General features: G+C 40.0%; 2 protein-coding genes across 4 annotated transcripts; one reads left to right on the top strand and one right to left on the bottom strand.

The window, feature by feature from the left end:
• Positions 1 to 2: 2 nt before the first annotated feature.
• rhd (Rh blood group, D antigen) lies at positions 3 to 3,099 on the bottom strand. The gene is made up of 10 exons (XM_044167913.1): positions 2,882 to 3,099; positions 2,337 to 2,523; positions 1,975 to 2,125; positions 1,720 to 1,867; positions 1,427 to 1,599; positions 1,105 to 1,242; positions 901 to 1,028; positions 749 to 828; positions 419 to 492; positions 3 to 210 (listed from the first exon to the last, which is right to left on the bottom strand). The coding sequence occupies exons 1-10, from the start codon at positions 3,030 to 3,032 to the stop codon at positions 184 to 186; spliced, it is 1,257 nt and encodes a 418-aa protein (XP_044023848.1). The 5' UTR covers positions 3,033 to 3,099; the 3' UTR covers positions 3 to 183.
• Positions 3,100 to 3,992: 893 nt separating this feature from the next.
• Positions 3,993 to 18,972, top strand: maco1b (macoilin 1b). Of its 3 annotated transcripts, none has more exons than XM_044167911.1 (11): positions 3,993 to 4,467; positions 5,746 to 5,887; positions 7,396 to 7,522; positions 10,032 to 10,155; positions 11,076 to 11,254; positions 12,397 to 12,961; positions 14,525 to 14,683; positions 15,121 to 15,303; positions 15,444 to 15,564; positions 16,330 to 16,504; positions 16,623 to 18,972. In XM_044167911.1, exons 1-11 carry the CDS (start codon positions 4,388 to 4,390, stop codon positions 16,823 to 16,825), a joined length of 2,058 nt encoding a protein of 685 aa, XP_044023846.1. In that variant the 5' UTR covers positions 3,993 to 4,387; the 3' UTR covers positions 16,826 to 18,972. The 3 variants fall into 3 exon arrangements, with proteins under 3 accessions (XP_044023846.1, XP_044023844.1, XP_044023845.1); XM_044167909.1 differs by having other exon boundaries at positions 12,391 to 12,961; XM_044167910.1 differs by having other exon boundaries at positions 3,994 to 4,467; positions 12,394 to 12,961.
• The last annotated feature ends 517 nt before the right edge of the window (positions 18,973 to 19,489 follow it).

Here is a 19,489-nt window from a genome sequence, read left to right as displayed (position 1 = left end):
TCTGTGGTTCAACCTTTGATTTATTTTTATTTTTTCCCAGTTTTGCACACATAAAAACATCTACTAACTACTTTGCACAAACGTAAGAATTATTGTATGAAATTATATACATGGACATGAATGAACAGCAAAAATAGTTTGTACTTCCAGGATCAGATTTGGTCTACTTCTTTCTTCCTATTCTTACTTGCGCACTGCCTGATGGGGAAACTGCAAAACATGAAAATATTTTGTCCAGTTTTTTATGAATTTACCTTTTTAAGGTATAGCACAACCAAACAAAATAATGCCAAGTGCATTACTTTTTAGTATTATTATATACAATTAGAATTGATAGCATCTTTTCAGTGCAGATATAGAATTATCTTCAGCTAGATATTTTGTTTGCTTGTAAGAAGATAAAGATGTGATTGCCTACCTCCCAGAAAGCCTGATCATCAAAACATTTCTTGTCTGGGGGCGGTCTCCAGAAGTTCCACTTGAGTAGGACCCCTATAACCAATGACATAAAAGTCATTAGGAAAGCTTACAAATGGCAAACATACTGGATAATACGGTTGTAATGTACACCTGTGGTTGTCAACCTGCATATTGTTGCAGACTGTAAAAAGAGGTGTCTTCAGGTGATCCCTGGATTTCACTAAAATACTGAAAACTTAAAATATTTGTTGTGTCAAATGTCACTGTTGATGGCATTCGGTTGCTACAGATAGACAGTAATAGAAACCTTACCAGAGAGAAGACTCACCTGTAATGATTCCCATGGTCAGACTTGATGTGATGGTGATCAGAAGAGTACAAATGTGAAATACAGCAAACCAGATTGCCCTACGAAACAATGGACCAATTACAAAGGGAGTCGTACCTTTTGTGTGTGTATGTGTACGGTTGCATTCTTACGTTGTGTGATCATCACAGTGTTTAAACTGTAGGAGGAGATGTGCTAGCCATCCCAGTAGACCAGGGAGTCCATGTGTGCTCAGGACAGCACAGGTGTCATGGCAGTGGAATGCCAGAAGCATGTGTATCTGGAAAATAAGAGTTTATGAGGAGTTGTGGTGTGTAGATTATGTAATTAAAGAAGTATGTGTCCATGCGGTGAACCTTGAGATATCGGAGTCCAATGGTTGATACAACTGCAGCAGTGAATCCGATGGTCATGGCTTCCCATGGGTGATGAACCACTGACATGGAAACCCCAACAGCAACACCGCCAGCAAGGATGCATGACTGCATATGCATCTGAGAGAGAAGTGAAGATATACACCCCATTATAAATCAGCTCCACTGGTATTAAGTGTACTGATTCAATTTTTTATTTTATTTTTTTAATTGGCTAACAAGTATGAGTCCTTTCACTGCAGCCAATAACAACTCTGTATCTGAAAGAGTATAATGTGTTAACATATCAAGTGTCAGATCATACCGGGTTGAGTTTTCCCTTGGGACTGGAGAGCACAGACACAGCAGCTGCTGTCACAGCACTGACAGCCAGGGCCAGGTAGGTGCTGCACACGGCCTCCAGCTTCCTCCCAGGAATACGATTGTCCACAAGGACTGAATTAAAACTGGGCCAAAACATCCAGAGAAACACAGTGCCTGGAGAACAGAGGATTTCTATTCAGATTCTGCTTTAGCAAGGTGTAAGCCACCCCACTTGCTGCACCATCCTACAAACCCTATTCAGCAGTATAACATCAGAAAAACATAGCCTACTACCCAACATGGAGAATAATCCTGTTTTGCGGTCAAATTTCTCTTTTTCAAAACGCTGCTCGGATCCTTTCCGATACAGGATCCAGGTCACCATGAGTCCAAAGAAGGCCCCAAAGACGTGAAGCAGCATGATGCTGTTCAGAGGCCGGACCTATTAGAACACATCTTTATGAGCAACTTCCCAACAAATAGAAGGATAACATAAGAACGTAGCATGTACTGAAGAACTGATGAAACACAGGATTTAAGGTTGCTTACCTTCAGTAGAGTCTGGAGGAGCCGTTCATTCAGGACAAACCCTGACACCTCCAGCAGGGCCATGAGGATGAGCTGGGCAGGGTTGGTCTTCCCCAGTACGGTTCCAATCGAAATAAGGGCAGAGGCTGCACACATCTCGGCAACTACTAAGCTATATTAAAACATTAAAGCCATTGACTTAGAAATTGTGAAATATGTATATTATGTTTGTAATATATTGTTTAATACATCGCATTTAAGTGGCATTTTCTTTTGCCATAGGCTGTAGATACTGTATAAGGACAAACTGATTCAGTAGCGATCTGAACAAATCAAACAGATGGGTGTCATCAAATTTAGGACTGCCTCGGCTGATCACCTACCTCCTCAGATCTATCCTGATCTTTCCTGTGTAATACAAGGACTCAATTCCATTGAGTATGATAGCCCATTGGGTGGCCATGACAGCCGCAAGGAGGTTGAACCCAGAGCCACTAAAACCACACCGCACTAAAAATGTGCATGAGAAGCCAAAACCCAGAATCACCATCACATTCACATCCTGGAACTCTGCAAGAGAAATCAAATCATAGGCTTTAGAAATTCCCATAGCCGAATCACCATACAGTCTCATACAGTCACTTCTGCTGTATTTCAGCTGACAGCTCAATTTTCAGGAGACAACCGAGGTCATCTGCTCCTAAAGAACCAGCAACTGTAGGAGCTTATCAATGCCCAACAGTAATAACTGCAGCCCCTCCCCATATTCCTGGATTCAAGTATGTAACTTTATGTAGCTTTTTAAAGAACCTATATGAAGTAGCTTAAAATGTATTTTTCACTAATGAGTTGTTCAAATGAAACATGAAAAGTCTACCTTCCAGCCCCAGTTGTCTCACCCTCCTCCCCATCCAAACTCACTACTTACCTGGGTAAACGTTGCTGAAGGTAATCCCATCTACTTTTACATTGCTTTCGATCTCACCGTAAAATGCATATATGGCAATAAACCCTATCTGCAGAAAAAGCAGCAAAGATGCCAGACGGGAACGCAGACTTGGTGCGTACTTAGGAGCCATTGGAGTTGTTCCCTGCGCACTTCTCTTCCAACTGACGCATGTGTAGCCGCGGCGCGTGAACAGGGCGCAACCCCACGCGCATATTTTCGTTTTTATCAGCTACTTACTTACTACGTCTGTGTCTTGACTGGTCAGGAGTCAAGTTTGATTGTGATACTTTATTCACAGCAACAACCCTTAATACAATTTTAATAGGATTTAGATCTGAAAAAGGATTTAGGTAGGCGATTGAAAATATCTATGCATCAATGTTGAATTGCATATTTAGGTGAAGCCATTATGGCCACTTTTTAAAAATGCTCTTTGTGGCGTGTTTCCAAGAAGAGGGACTGAACAAAATGCAGCATTATTAGCCTATAATATGACCATATTTAGACAGCATCTAGACTGTTAAATTTATTTATTGACACCCTAAAAATGCAGGTCATAGAATATATTTACAGACCGCACAGTAAATATTGCATTATTAATATTGCATATATATGCATTAGTTTTGTATGTTTGCTACGAAAAGATCACTATAGTTTTGGTCATACTTAAAAATATCTATCTTCTTCCGTTATTTTTATCACGCCATTTTGTTATGGTCCTAAAGACAAGGGTAGGCCTAAACAAAAAGCCAAGGGTAAAGTTCTTCATATCATAAGCAACGATAACTGCAACCCACACTATGCACACATTTGAACCTGGTAGCAAAACAGAGATGACATACAAGGCCTTGGGGCAAGTCCGTCAATGAACCACACACAAAGGCCCCGATATAAATAACTATCGTATGTTGGAATGGATGTTTTGAATCTGGCACAAAGGGAATTTTGTCCCAAAGACTGCATATGTTCTGCTCATAATAAACCAAAGTGAAAAAAAAAACCCTCTAAGGAAAAAAAACCCGCCTCCGTGATCAGTTCATTGGTCAATCAGCGATGCCCAATTTGTCCACAAAAATCTGATTAGTTTAACGGCGAGACCTTCCACACACAGCGGGACTCGCTTCCTCTCTCTTCCCTGTTGTCTTTGGCTGAGCAGAACTGAGCGACCGGCCACGGTGCTACGTAAGTGGCTCATCTCTATATCCGTCAAAGAGAGAGGCCTCGGCGGATAGATTGATTGGACATACCAGCCGTCTGACAACTGGACGTAAAATACAGCGCGGATTGGGCTTATTGAGTCTGCGCTAACAGAAAAAGAGGAGGTTCCCGAATAGAGTCCTTTATTTATTTCTTTGTTTCCAGTGGGGAAAAATAATAACAGCGACATATACCACAGGCACTTCATTTTTTATCTTTGTCCGGATACACAAGAAAACTGGATAAGATTACAGTGGTTACTCGAAGGCCAAAGCCAAGGGGAGGAGGATGAAGCGGCGCAATGCGGACTGCAGCAAACTCCGACGGCCGTTAAAACGGAACCGAATCACTGAGGGTATATACGGCAGGTAACTCATACGGAACCTGGTGAAGGGGTCTTCCTCATGACAATAATGGGGGCCACTGAATGGAGATGCTTGGTGCTTAATAGCTGCAGAACGTGAAACTTCCTAACGTTACCACTGATGTCAATGAACTGCCACCGCTAGCTAGCTAGCTAGCTGCTAGTGATAGCGTAGTGTATGCTAACGGTATGTTTTCCTAGTAACGTTACATTAGCAAGTAACGTTCGCCGTTAAGCTAGCTTTAGCGCTAGGCCCCGAAGCAGCCTGTATTAAATCATGTCACAAGGTATCTTTCACAGCAACGTTACTGTTTGAAATAAGTTGTAGTGGATTGTTGGATACTAATTAAACAACCCAGACTACCATTTGCCCACGCCAGTTGTCATCTGCTAGCTGCGTCAAATTAGCCGCTTCCCTGTTAGCTAAGGTAACTTATGTTAGCTAGCATCACAGCAGCTTTGTCTGCTCATTGCCAACTTCTCTACATGCGCCTTACCGTTACTTATCCAGTAATAGTGTAACGTATGTTAAAATTAACTGTAAACACGAGCTGATAAGACTGTAGTCAGTCTGATTTTTGAAGAGTATATGTTGCGCTTTTCAATTTAGACAACTTAATGTTGCTTATTTGTCCTTCTCCATCCACACCTGTCAGGTTACCTCTATGTGCCTTCCTATGTATCTGGTAAATCCAACGTTAAAGGCCACTCGTTACAACGTGGCATCTAGACCTAGAGATGTAGGGCAGTTCTTGAATTATTGAACATGTTCCCCCATCACAAAACAGTCATGCTTTGAGATCAAAGAACACCCCTACTGTGTCACTTTCTGGGTCTCAGTGCTCTAACAACAAAAATGTCAACTGCGGTAAAATACATCTATCTTATTAAATTGACATGAATTGTGGCACTAGGAAAGACCGACCAACAAATTACATTTTTAAATTAAATTAATTACAAATTACATTTAATATGTGTGTATGCCTCCACAACTGTTGAGAAATTAATATACTGTAGTTTGGCACCGCTGTCATTGTTGCCAAATGTTCAAAGCAGCATCATATAAGAACATATGCAAGTGCAGCCATAGATCTCTTCTGGAATGTCTTCACAAGTTTCTTGAATTTCTATATACTTGTTCTGTGTGTATATATATATATATATATATATATATATATATATATATGTATATGTGTGTGTGTATATAAAAAGACTTGTGAATGTTGTAGTGCATTTGTGTTCCAAAACATCTTGTCATCCAATTTTTCTTTAAATTTTTTAGTACCTTCCTGTACCTGAAGTTTCTGGTGGTGTGGGCTCTGGTACTGCTGGCAGACTTTGTACTGGAGTTCAGGTTTGAGTACCTCTGGCCATTCTGGCTCTTCATCCGGAGTGTGTACGACTCCTTTAGATACCAGGGGCTGGTAAGTGGCTATGTCCTGATATTTATTATGTTTTCATTAAGGTGGAGAAAGCGCAAGGTTTTAGACATAGCCATCTTTTCAACTTTTTGTTTTTCTCTGTTCAATACTGAACTTTTAGATGATGCACTAAAATATGCAAGTGCAGACATGCGCTATAATTATGGACTTTGATTATCATCCTGTTCTGATTTTCTTACTGAGATGTTGAGTTTTGAAGGTCTTCGGCACCATAGCTGCTCTCATGGTCACCGCATTTATTTGTGAAATTAAGTAACCCGGTTATTGTTGCCCAGAACATGGAAAGTATCACTTTGACAGCAGTGTGGTGTGATGAAAGGAAAGAACAGTACACATAGTGGTGCGTCTATTTTAAATCCAAAATCAGACTAAACCTGAAACCCAAATAAAAACAAAAGACTACACACTGTAAGTCATTTGCCACAATTGAACTGTTAATGGTTATTTGTAAAATACTGACACATGGACACAGTAAGACAAAAGTGTCTTTCGCACTACAGAACATGTCTTATCATGGCACCGTCAGTCTAAATGCTTCAACCTAAATATAAACAACTTAATGCTGCTGCATTATTTGTCAGTAATAAACTTAAGATATCTCAGCTTTGATTAAAATATGTAATTTCTTGCCTGATTTCTCCTAATCAGATTTCTTGTGTGCATGTAAACATTATCAGTGATTTACTTAATTAGCAAGAGGAAAAGTGATAGTGTGGAGTGAAGAGTTAGATGATATCCCTTCAAATCATAGAATAACCCACAAGGTGGTAACACTGATTCTGAGACAGCCAAACCCCAAACAAAAGGAGTAGCAGCTTCTTGAGAACCCAGGAGGCGACCAGGGCTCAGAAACAGGAGAGAGCAGCTTTAAATATCAGAGGCAGGAGAATGCTGCTGCAGGTGTATAATGGACAACGGATTTCAGATTATCAACATAGGGACATCCTAAACAAATCTGAGCTTTCAGTCAGTTCAGCTGAATTCTACTACACTCAAAAACAACAATTTGTTTTCACCTTTACCTTGTTTGCCACCTCTTAGGATCAGAACTCTAATCTGATATAATGTACAAACTACAGATCTAATCAGGCTTTAGGTCATTATTAATGCTGGACAGCCTGTTCTTATTTAAATGCATTGTGTAGGTGTGTGTTTGTTGGTGTGTGAGATGCAGAAAGAGAGAACCAAAAATTTTATATTTGTATAACCATTCATGGTATAATTTTTCACTGAAATATGGAGTTTAATCACCCAGGACCAGATCACTCCCATTATAAAGTGTAGCTAAGGACACCAACCCTTCTATGAATTGGCGTCCAACAGCTTAAGGCTGGTTGTTAGTCTCGAAACCATTCCTTTTTTTTTTTGTCTTTTTATAAGGGAATGGTTTAAGTTTTGAGCATGAAATACTAACAGGGACAAACAACCTACATCTCTCTTTACTGCTTGTATTGCTGGTTTATCATAACCACCTCTCCTCTCCCCAACAGGCCTTCTCAGTATTCTTTGTGTGTGTTGCGTTTACCTCGGACATCATTTGCCTCCTCTTCATCCCAGTGCAATGGCTATTCTTCGCTGCAAGTACCTATGTGTGGGTGCAGTATGTTTGGCACACAGGTAAAGCCATCCAATGTAAAGGTGTCTTGATATTTGTTAGCAGAAATATTGCATATAAGAAATTGGCAAATGCCAGCGATTAACTTGACTGATGTTTTGGGAAAGGCTCATACTGTAAATCAGAAACAAAAGACACCTCGTGGTTGCGACCTTTGTCTCTACATTAGTTCTGTTCAACAATGCAAACAAAAGACGGAAGGAAGAAACCTTCTGTGTATTTACACGATGGACTATTAAGATAAATCATTCTTTTAAGTCAGAGATAACACAAATTATTGGAATTTGCACTGTTTTGTGTCGTTCTTCCACTTAATGCTTAAGGGAAAAGCAGTTGTGAAAAGCCTTGTGCAACACCCATGCACATTGTGTTATCTTATTTACAAATAGTTGGCTTGCTTCTTAGAAATTTGCATGGTGTGTGTAAGTGAGCTGCACTCTGCGGATTAGTTGTCAGCCTGATTTAGCGGTATCCCCCTGTGTTGACCAAAGGCCAGGTGTCAGATTGAAATCCTAGTGCCAGTTGGGGGAGGGAGAAACACAGAGTGGTCCCCAGTTGCTTTCGGAGCCCTCCAACTTTACGCACCAGTGACATTCTCATCCATATGATGTCACAGGAGTATTAATATCTCTTACCACTCTACAGCCTGGTGGTGAAAGTGTCTGAGTTTATTGCAAACAAGGAGACAATGGGTAGTGTCTGTATCCTGACCACTCTGTGTTCAGGGATAATGGGGTGTCAGTAAAGACCTATACAGAGTGTAGAGAAGTTTAAGGTTTGTATAGAAGGATGCTCTACCTGTCCTTACCGCGTGTGAGAGGGAGAGGGACAGGTCTGTGTTCATCAAGTCTTTACTCTCATGACTAAATTTTGGGCAGGTGTATTCTAAAAAAAAAAAAAAAAATATATATATATATATATATATATATATATATAAAGCATTTTTGATAACAAGCGGGATGTGCTAGATCCGATCAAGAGCACAGGAGGGACTCTCACAGCAGGGGGACGACGGGAGTCCATAATGACCCTGCCAATGTCCGTATTCTAAAAAATTAGTTTGGGAGATTCAAATTGGTTACCACATCATCTAGTGAGCACTAGGACCAAGCCAGCAGTGTTGTAAGACATAGACATATAAGAACTTTTCCTGAATACAGCACAAAATATTGATTTAGGCAGTATCTTATGAAAGAATAAGTAAACTAGCCATGTTTCCATCAATGTATTTTTATGTGCATTTTGAAGTATCGCATTAGAAAAGGTTGATGGAAATTTAAAAATTCGAAAAAACTTATTCGATTTCGCAAAAAAGGATTTTACCATCATTTGAGGTGGGTTTTGCCTTTTTCAAAATAGTTAATTCGCTTAATGGGAGATGAAAACACCTTATCCAAATAAGTTCTGACGTAGCAGACATTAAACTCACATGACTGCTCAGCTGAGAAGAAGAAGAAGCTGTTTCTATTCCTGAAGACCTCTCTCCATTTTTCTCTCGTAGATAGCCAAGTCGACTGGTTTTGTTTCTTCTTCTTCGAGGTTTATTGGCGGTTGGCACACAACAGTTTTTTTTGGTTTGCAACTTCTGCTTCTTCTACTGTTTATTACAGCCATGCACTACGTAGCCTATACCACCAACTTCTGACAAAACTACGCTTTGTGTAGCCTAGTTTATATGCTCTAAAGCAGTTGATGGAAACTTGCCTAATTTTCCTTTTTTTTTTTTTTCTTTTTTGCGCCATTTCAAAAGTTTGGTTCAAATTTGCTTGACAATTAGATGGAAACACGATTAATGATCAAGCATTCTGTGCCAACTTTGTCAGTTTTTGGTACTCATTGCTAGGGATGGGCGATATGGCCAAAATATTCTAAGAGACACTAAGCAGTGTTATCCCTTTGACTGCTTTTGTAGTGGGGAATATATAACTGTCAAGGTTCATAGACAAAACAATAGGTTTTTGCTAGTCACCATTATTAGCTTAAGCCTATGGCATTTTACACATTAGCCTAGCAGTGAGCGGACTTTTTCTCTACTCATAGCTTAACAAATGACATATTATTTATACCTTTTCTTACTCACCAGTGGTTTAGGTCACTGCATCTCCCGACATTACATTACATAATGAGTTGTCGTTAACGTTCACTTCACCTATCACCTCTGCTCTACCCCGTGTGTGTGTACCCTTCCCTCAGTGAAACGAAGGGAGCAGAGGAGAGAAACTAGCACGACCGTAAATGACAGCAAAACGCAGTAAAGTCTTTTGCACTGAGTAAATAACATTTACATTTCTTTTTTGGGGGGGCTTTGGGGGAAACACTGCTAAGGGATAGCTCCCGCGGTGGAAACCGTATTGCCAAATCTCTACCAGTGGACACATTTGTACCGTTGCACGGTATATACCGTCATATCGCCCAACCCTACTCATTGCTATAGACACAATTCAGGTGGTACTCAGAGCACTGATGTTAGATGGCCATTTATAACATCTTTGTCCTGCTTTGTTTTTTCAGAGAGAGGCGTCTGTCTGCCCACCGTGTCTCTATGGATACTCTTTGTGTACATAGAGGCAGCCATCAGATTCAAAGACCTAAAGAACTTCCACGTGGACTTGTGTCGTCCTTTTGCTGCACACTGGTGAGCCACTGTTCTTTTTTTAAACTAGAGGCAGTGGAAGGCTGTCCTTGACAGATGTACTATGACTGAAAGGCATGTCTAGGTTTAGTGCCAGCATGGTGCAGAGAAATGATGTGAAGTAAAGACAACATTATATTAACTAAACAAAATTGTCACACAGCTTCATTCATTGCTACACACTAAAGTCAATAATTGTCACCTGATGGGTATGTTGTAGGCCATGTGCGTCTTTTTTTTCCCCTTTGCTCATTTTTGTCATGATATCAGTGTACGGCTGGATTCCCTGAAAGTTTTAGAGAATAAATGCACTTAAATATGCCTTATTGTGCAAGTAGGAACTATGAAAATTAGTACCTCCTTTAGTAAGATGCAGTAACTGTAGTGAAATTTGTTGTGCATTGCAGTTTACAGTTGTACATCCCAGCTTTTGCACCACTGAATTTGTTATGTTAGACATTAGCTTTCAGAAAACTATATGTTTGGTATTCATTTCTGTGTAAAAAAAAAAACAACAAATAAACAAAAAAGATACTTGTCTGAGGTTTCTCTTGGATTGTCCCCAAGACTCTTATTATGAAGAGGCATTATAAGCATGCTGTCTAAACATTAATGAAAAATCCTGAAAGAGGTTTAAAGTAGCACCTCTACAGTGTAAGGTTGTATACTGTGTAAGGCTAAGAGAGGTCTGCAATTTTAATCTAAGGAGCCCTTAAAATCTTCAAGCTGGATTTGGCTGTGTTAGCCTGTTATGCTGTGAAGTTGAGCTGTTACCATACTATAATGAAGAATTACTGTATATGTTATTGATAACTTAAGTGCATTTTTGCAGAAGTGTTTACGTGATCTTATCAGTATTTGTGATTTTGATCTATGACCCAAGAGTAGACTTATGAGTTTACTTCTTGTGTCCATCTCTGTAGCATTGGCTACCCAGTGGTCACGCTGGGTTTCGGCTTCAAGAGCTATGTAAGCTATAAGATGCGCCTCCGGAAGCAGAAGGAGGTGCAGAAGGAAAATGAGTTTTACATGCAGCTCTTGCAGCAGGCTTTGCCTCCAGAGCAACAGATGCTTCAGAGGCAAGAGCGAGAAGCAGAAGAAGGTAAGATTCAAACACACACATACATGCATACTGTATGCACACATGAAGCACCTAGTTTGGGAAATCTGAGGCTCACATACACTCTACTATGGCTGAACAATAAAATCACTGTTTGATTAATTAGACAGATAAAAATCACAAAATAGAAATTTCTTCAATTAGGCATATAGTGGTTTGGTTAGCTAGCTTGCTGCCTTGAGTCTGTGATAACACATCTATGGATTGGGTTTTGAAAAATCTGTCAGTCTTGCGTCAGTCAGTCAAGACTGGTGGAGATGGCAGGTAGCTACCGGAAAGGCAGTAATGCTTGTTGGTGATAGAGAAGTGATTTGGTCATTGAAGTCCTGTGTGGCACTGCTTCAGTAATGAGAGGTTTTGAAGTGGTGCTCTTCTTTTGTTATTTTTGTACAACTGTTGATGTACATGAAGGCCTGATAAATACAGATGAGTATGTGTTTGAATTATGTCTTAGCTTGTGTAAAGTTGGTTAAAATCAATCATCTATAGCTTTAGAGTTTAGATCAGCTTTAGATCTTGTTAGGCTTTGTATTTGTTTTGTGAGACAGTTCCCCAATATATTTTGGTCCTGTTTATGTGATTTAATTGATGGTAACAATAAACATGGACCCTAGGAACAGAACTTTAAAAAAAAAAAAATCACAACCAGGCTTTTATCAGGTTCTTGTCTTTGAATCTATTTTGTCAAACAAGCCAACCTTACGCCAAGCAGCATTTCCCTCTCTATCCAAAGTCTGTGGTTGCAGGTGCACCTGCCTCACAGTTTAAACAAACACACCATGCACCTAATAATCATGATGCCAGCAAAGGATGTTTCACTAGCCAACAAATAAGAAAAAGACTGATCACTTGAAATGCAACGCAGCTTTGTGGTTGTGTTGTGCAGTTGTAGGCAAAGTCTGGCTATCACACAAGCAACAATTAAGCAACACATTTGAATCATCTGTCAGTGCATGAAGTCAGGTTTCAGATATAACATATGGAGAATTACACAATACACAATGGTCAAGAGAGGATAGAGAACTTCAGGAGACTCTCTTTAAGATTAAGTCTTATGGCGGTTGTCATATATATATATTTCATATGTATGTCCTTCACTTCCCTCTTTATTCATGATGCAGCAGCAGCAGCAGCTGCTAAAGGAATATCTGAAGTGGACACAGCTCCTGTGTCACAGAATGGCGCCCCAGCCAATAAAAAGACATCGGCACCACTGCCGGAGTTGGAGTATAGAGAAAAAGGGAAAGAGGGAAGGGGTGGCGGGGAGGCTAAAAAGCAGCACAACAGCAACAGCATCCTGCCATCATCAGTGGACTCTAAACTCCAGGAGATGGAGTATATGGAGAACCATATGAACAACAAGAGACTGACCACAGAGCTGGGCAGCACAGAGAACCTGTTGCTCAAAGAGGACAACAATTCCTCCTGCTCCTCCTCATCCTCCTCCTCGTCCAAAAACTACAAAAATGCTAGCAGCAATGCCATAACGCTCAACTCCTCGCCCCGCAGCCATAGTGCTACCAACGGCAGCGTGCCCTCCTCTGCACCATCGTCCTCCTCTTCCACGGGGAAGAATGAGAAGAAGCACAAGTTGGCAGTTGGGAAGGGGACATCAGGTGGCTCCCACAGGGATCCCACAGACAACTGTATCCCCAACAACCAGCTGAGCAAGCCAGAAGCACTTGTTAGGTAGGAAGCACAAGCTCAGACACATTCATCAAGACACATACTCCTTAAGAATATACTATACCATACTCTATTATACTATACTGACAAAAACATTGTGGTCACATATTATGAAATTAACTATTTTAAGAACTTACGCCTTGTCTCGAGTTTGAGACCAAATATGGTCTCAGACTCAAGCATTTTTCCCCTGACATATCCGGGTGACATTTTTGTCCTTGATCCTGATACTGATATCAAGACCCATTCAATCATATTATTTATAGATACATTTTTTTCCCCTGTATAATACTGTTGCACTGTGCATTCCATTTAGCCGTGCACACTTAAAAAGCTAGGGTAGGTGATGTATTTCAGAAGCATTGTTTGTTGTATTTGTTGAAATTCTCTTTACATCCCGACAGCGATCAATAAATCAAATGCTCTGGGGGGGGAAATGAAGAATCTGTGGCTGTTGCAGGCCTGTAATAAGCCCAGCCAATCATTTCATTCAGCCCGAAAACCTTTCATCTAATGGCAGTGCTTTCCAAGCATTCTATGTGTTTTTAGTTATCTTTTTCTTGGATCGCTTGCTGCTTCACTCTGGCATGTCATTAACTGAAAGTCTCTGGCTACTAGCTGCTGTTTATTTTATGGTTCTAGTGCTTTTATGGAGTGCAACAGTTACATTTTGACAGATGTTGCACCTGGAGCAAACAAACAAAGGGCCTTTTAATCTGACTGAAGGTGTTGCAAAATGTAATTTCACTCTTTATATGTTTGCAATCTTTGCAACATAGTAGAATGTTGATTTAATAACAGATAATGTGTTTTTTTTTTTTTTTTTTTTTTTTTAAGGGAGTAATTTCTCAGGTGTAAAAGTAGGTTTAGTATAGGATTGATGATGGCAGATAATTTAAAATGTCAAAGAAAATAGGCATTGTGCATTGTCTGTCATTGTCTTATTGCCTCCCTGTGTGTGTTTTCTAATTTTGATCTGTGGTTTACTCTTTGCAATGTGGATTTTTGTTGCAGATTTTTCTTGGTGACTGTCTCAGGTGACAGCAGATGAACCAACATAAATTAGTATCTCTAACATCAAATTCTAATTTAAGGTCTCTCTTGTTCTTATCATAAATCTTAGACTATCTCTTGCTTAAAGTTTGACAAGGACTGATAATATTCAACAACAACAGTCAAAAGCATAAAGTAAATGTATTTTTCTTGGTTACACTGTGTATTCGACACAATCAAGACTTAAGCTGGTCTTTATTTTATTTATAATTCTATATAAATTGAATATGAACATGCTTTGGCTGCAATAATAATTTAGGGAATGCTTTTCTGAGGTAGCTGTTTGTTACTGTGTTCTGGGGCATGTATATAATCATTAGGCCACAATATCATGTGTCCATAACTACATACATGTATTGATACTAAGATGTAACATTACTTGGAATGTGCAGATGCACTTTTTATGCATTTATTTATTTATTTATTTGTTTAATTTTTTTTTAATAATCATGTTGAATGTCATATAAGCAGCATGTCAATGTGTTTCTCTGTTCACTCTCCCACCTGGGACAGATTGGAGCAGGATGTTAAGAAGTTGAAGGCAGACCTGCAGGCCAGCCGGCAGGTTGAGCAGGACCTGCGCAGCCAGATTGGCTCGCTGGGCAGCGCTGAACGCTCCATACGCACTGAGCTTGGCCAACTGCGCCAGGAGAACGAGCTGCTGCAAAACAAGTGAGTGGGGCTACTATTCACTGCATCAAACCAAGGTTACACTAGTGATTCTTTTGCTTTAGGATCATTACTAATTGGGGCATTGGGGTGGTAATTGTCATGCAGCAGTATAAAATAACACTGTAGGAAAAGAGCAGTTGTCAGAAAAATCATCACATCAATACTTGCTGCAAAAAAAGCAAATTTCTCATCTGGAAATGTCTGCTCGAGAGGTCCCTCAGATTGATGCAGACTTTGCAATCTATCTGCACTTTCAGTTTCAAAAGGATGACTAGATGAAATCACAAATACCAGACAATTTGGATGGGCTGCTCAGATAAATTCTATACATGTGAAACAGTGATGGATACATACAGCACAGGTAAGATTTACTGATACTGATATTTCCTGTTTGTTTAATGTGCTGTTCTATGATATGTGTGTCCTTGCACTTGTAGGCTCCATAATGCTGTGCAGGCAAAGCAAAAGGACAAACAGGCAGTGGGCCAACTGGAGAAGAGGCTCAAAGCAGAGCAGGAGGCTCGAGCCACCGCCGAGAAACAGCTCACAGATGAAAAGAAGCGAAAGAAGTTAGAGGAGGCCACGGCAGCCAGAGCAGTAGCACTAGCAGCAGCTTCCAGGTAGTTGCACATCTGACCTATTTGAATTTAGTTTTAAATAACCATTTTACTCCTGACTTGTCGTTTTTGTTTCTTTCAAGTTATGGTTTGTTCTTAGCATCAGTATAAATTCACTACTTTCTTTTCTCCATTTTTTTCAGAGGGGAGTGCACAGACACGCTGCGGCGGCGGATCACTGAATTAGAAACAGAGTGTAAGAAACTAACAATGGACATCAAGCTAAAGGAGGACCAGATCAGAGAGCTTGAACTGAAAGTTCAGGTAAGGATTTTTTTTTTTTTTTTTTTTTTTTTTTTTATAAATTCGAGTATTTATAAGAATTGTCACCATCAAGTACAGATAAAAAATGAAAATAAAAATGAACCTATTGCAGTCTTGTGTACATTGCCAGTTCTGCATTTGTCAGTGCATGCAAATAGCTTTTGCAATATGCTGGACCAAAGCTAGTGCTCAAATGTGTGACAAAGCTTCACAAGACATAAGTGATACAGCAGAATGTAACATGCATATGTCTACATCATGATGGAGCATTTCTTGGAGTTCTTTCCCAGTTATAGTGGCTCAGAACTAGCTAATCCCAGGGTGTACTAGTCAAGTGAACAGTGTAAAAACAGTAAATATTAGGGATGCACCGATTGTGAAATTCTGGGCCGATACCGATGTTTAAAATAACAAATAGGCCAATATCCAATGCCAATACCGAATATTTTTTATTTATTTATTTATATTTTGGTTGTTTATTTTGTATTTGTTATTTATTCCCCAGTTTGTGCCAGGGAAACAAAGAAATCTTCATTATAAAAAAAAACTTTTAAAGTCATTCAGCCCGTCATTACACTATCTTTGAATGAGCAAAAAGTCAATCATACAAATTTATGAAACAACCTTTAATATATTTTTAAGAATTGCTTCAAAAATATCAGCCTTTATTTATGTCAGACAGCATTTACATAGTGCTAAAGCACCCAGCCACAGACAGTAACCCCCCTGACTTTTCCCTAACTGTATCTCTTGTCCATTTCACAGGAGCTTCATAAATATAAGGAAAATGAAAAAGACACAGAGGTGCTGATGTCAGCGCTGTCAGCCATGCAGGACAAGACCCAGCACCTGGAGAACAGCCTGAGTGCAGAGACCCGGATCAAACTGGACCTCTTCTCTGCATTGGGAGACGCCAAGAGACAGCTGGAGATTGCACAAGGTCAGCCTGATTTCCATAAACAGCATATTCATTCACACACGATACTTGCAGTGTGAGCACACCTACAGATAATGGGTTTGAACCATATTCTCACTGACGTGTTGATGTCTGTTTTCAGGTCAGATCCTGCAGAAGGACCAGGAGATAAAAGATCTGAAGCAGAAGATAGCCGAAGTGATGGCCGTCATGCCCAGCATCTCGTACACAGCCGACACCAGCAGCATGACTCCTGTGGCCCCACACTACTCTTCCAAGTTCATGGACACCAATCCCTCCGGCCTAGATCCCAACGCCTCTGTTTACCAGCCACTCAAAAAGTGAACGCTTTGCCCTCCCTCCCGCCATCCTTCCATCATTTTTATTTTTCCTGCAGGCCCGCCCACTTTCCAATCTGCTCGGCATGTCTGCGGCTGAGAACGTTGTTTTCTTGGGTTTTTATTTTTCTCCTCGCCAGGTCAGAAGGATGTTGTATTGTGTGACTGTATTTGTTGTAGTTAAAACAAAAGACAAAAAAAACTTAAAACGGACATCACATGTCAACTAGGACGTCCCTTTTTTTTTTTTCTCTTAAGTGTCTAGTGAAACCTCACAGAATCGGGTATGTATTTCAAGGGTGATGCTCTCCCTTTCCCACCGCCACTGCAACCACCTGCAACCAGTTACCTGCTCTTTGCTCCTGGGGAATAGCTGCTTTTTTATTTTAGGTTGATTATTTTTTTATTTATTTATTTTTTCCCCCTCCTAAAAATTGGAAAACGTTCTCCTTCATTAGTCATTCAGCCTGACTTGTATCCCAATTTCTTTGACAGATTGTTTTCTCCCAAGGTAGTATGGCAACATCTGTACAACCAGAGGAATGTAGTGCAAAGTTGGCACAGACTCTCGCCCTTGTCATGTTTAATTTATTTTTTAAGACACCAAATCAACCCTGCTCTTAGCTGCTTTGGGGTTTGGTGGTAATTTTGTTTTTAAAGTGTATTGTGTGGTTCTATTTGTTCACTCTTTAAGGTCCAAGTATTGATTTCAACAGGCTAGAAGTGTTAATTGCAACAAGTTGGGAGAAAGGAAAATTTATATATACATATAAAAAGCAAGCAGCTCCTAATGTTCAGCATCAGTGAAAAAAACAGCAGTTTGGTTTTCCCAGCTGTATTTTCTGAAAGAGTTTTTGAGTTGAAGACAGAGTGCACTAAGAGAAGTCTGTATACATGTGTATCGGCTTCTCAGTACTCTACATGGTCTTTCATCAGTTGTAATGATCACAGTGCCTTGAGTTGAGGACGTAGAGTGAGTTTGATAATGTGATACGGCCCAACCCTTCTGAATTAGTGGTGAAGCATCTGGCTAAGCTGGAAAGGATAAGAATTTGACCTCGCCAAGTGAAGTGGGACAAAGTTGCCTTCGGACGCTGATTTGGTTTTTTAGACTCTACTGATTTCCCAACTGGTAGGGAAGCTGAGCCAACGTGTCCACTCAAGGGCAGCTTGGTCCCTTAAGTCACATTTAACAGAGACATGAGACAGCACCAAATCCAAGACTTTAAAATGTACTCCTATTTGGCTGTTGTCAGTTTGTTGACATGATGTTAGCCACCACAGAGTCTACTGCACACAGGTCTCATGTCCACTCACAGAAGCTCATCTCTGCTGCTGTTAAACCCCAAATCCCTCGGTTTAGCTGCTGCCCACTTGTTTCTTTTTGATTTCCAGTTTAAAGTTGCACTGTAGAAAACAAATTCTGTTTTGAAAGGGAAAACTGTAAAGATAGACCGTGCAATGTAAACAAAGCTTTGGGAATGCCAACTTTGATATAGCAGTGAAAAGATTTTATTTAATTAATCCTCCATTTCAGTTCGTGTGCCAAGACTGGAATGCTTGTTTCTCTAGTAGTGTGTTCAAGAATGTACTGCAAATACATTGGCTGACATGTTTGTCAAATATCCAGTTGAATATCACTTAATGGACATTTCTGTTAAGCAGGTAGAGAAAGTGGTCACCTGTTTGTAGTAGACTGTAGTTAAAAGTAAGGGACTAGAAAGTCAAGTTTCTTTTTGTGAATGTTACAGTATTTGCAACTGTTGGGCAGGTGTAAAGCAGTTTTCTTTACTCCTGTTTCTGCTATTATTGTTATTTTCCTGCAGGAAGAAAATCGATTGAGTCTGATGTGGTTTCACCATCATCTGAAATGGTCATTGTTGTGCGTGTGGTTTTCCCCTACTGTAAATGGAGAAGCTTTTTTTGCTCAGATTGCTGTCATTGGCTCCCGGGAGAGAAAAAAAAATGTTGTGAAAATTACAGTTTAGTCAGTTGTTTGGTCAACTGATTGTTGGAAGTATAGAGAAGTGTTTTTGTTTGTTTTTTGTTTTCTATGCCAACAGTCACTGCTCTGTTTCTCCCCAGGTCCGACCTTGGCTGTGCTCTCGCTCTGTGAGGTTTACAAGGAATAAACATTTTTTTCTTGCAAATTGACTTTTCTCTGCTTGTTGCTGTTACTCGGACCAAATGTCTAGATATTTCAAAACAACTCGACAGCTCTGACTGTGAGTTTGTTGTGTTTTGATTTTGCACATTAAGTTCAGTTTATTCGCTGTCCAAACGTTGTCGTCGCAGGTTAGTTCAGCTTTGGCCTGCTTTACTAACTGAAGTTGTGGGGTTTAAAAGAAGTGCGAATTCAGGAGGCAGGGGGATCTAATGAAAGACACTATTGGGTTGCATTATGGGACAAGTAGGATCCAGTATTTTTGGATCTTGACCCATACTAAAAGTCAGGATATCTCAGCCTCTGTTGCTTCAATTTTTACCATTCCTTTATTAATCCATCTCTTGTAAATCCCTCAACGCTATGGAAGTGCAATACTAAAATGCTGGAGTACCACAGAACCATAATTCATGTATGGCATCCCAAACACTGCCAGCACATTGGTTTCTTTTTGTAATGTCATCCTTGACTTGGCTCTAATGAAAGATTTTGCTACATTAGTATAGT

This window comes from Siniperca chuatsi, linkage group LG15 (assembly GCF_020085105.1).
Source record: "Siniperca chuatsi isolate FFG_IHB_CAS linkage group LG15, ASM2008510v1, whole genome shotgun sequence".
NCBI classification, from domain to species: Eukaryota; Metazoa; Chordata; class Actinopteri; order Centrarchiformes; family Sinipercidae; genus Siniperca; species Siniperca chuatsi.
Note: the sequence above shows the minus strand (reverse complement) of the source record. Positions and strands in the feature narration are given on the sequence as shown.

What these genes read in the sequence shown, in the direction of transcription:
- rhd (XM_044167913.1), bottom strand. Translation starts at nt 3,032, where the DNA reads ATGGCTCCTAAGTACGCACCAAGTCTGCGTTCCCGTCTGGCATCTTTG. An exon ending in ATCAGGATAGATCTGAGGAG is followed by an intron (nt 2,126 to 2,336) that starts GTAGGTGATCAG and finishes GTTTTAATATAG; the next exon opens with CTTAGTAGTTGCCGAGATGT. An exon ending in TCCTCCAGACTCTACTGAAG is followed by an intron (nt 1,868 to 1,974) that starts GTAAGCAACCTT and finishes GTGTTCTAATAG; the next exon opens with GTCCGGCCTCTGAACAGCAT.
- maco1b (XM_044167909.1), top strand. Translation starts at nt 4,388, where the DNA reads ATGAAGCGGCGCAATGCGGACTGCAGCAAACTCCGACGGCCGTTAAAA. An exon ending in AAGCCAGAAGCACTTGTTAG is followed by an intron (nt 12,962 to 14,524) that starts GTAGGAAGCACA and finishes CACCTGGGACAG; the next exon opens with ATTGGAGCAGGATGTTAAGA. An exon ending in AGCTTGAACTGAAAGTTCAG is followed by an intron (nt 15,565 to 16,329) that starts GTAAGGATTTTT and finishes TCCATTTCACAG; the next exon opens with GAGCTTCATAAATATAAGGA.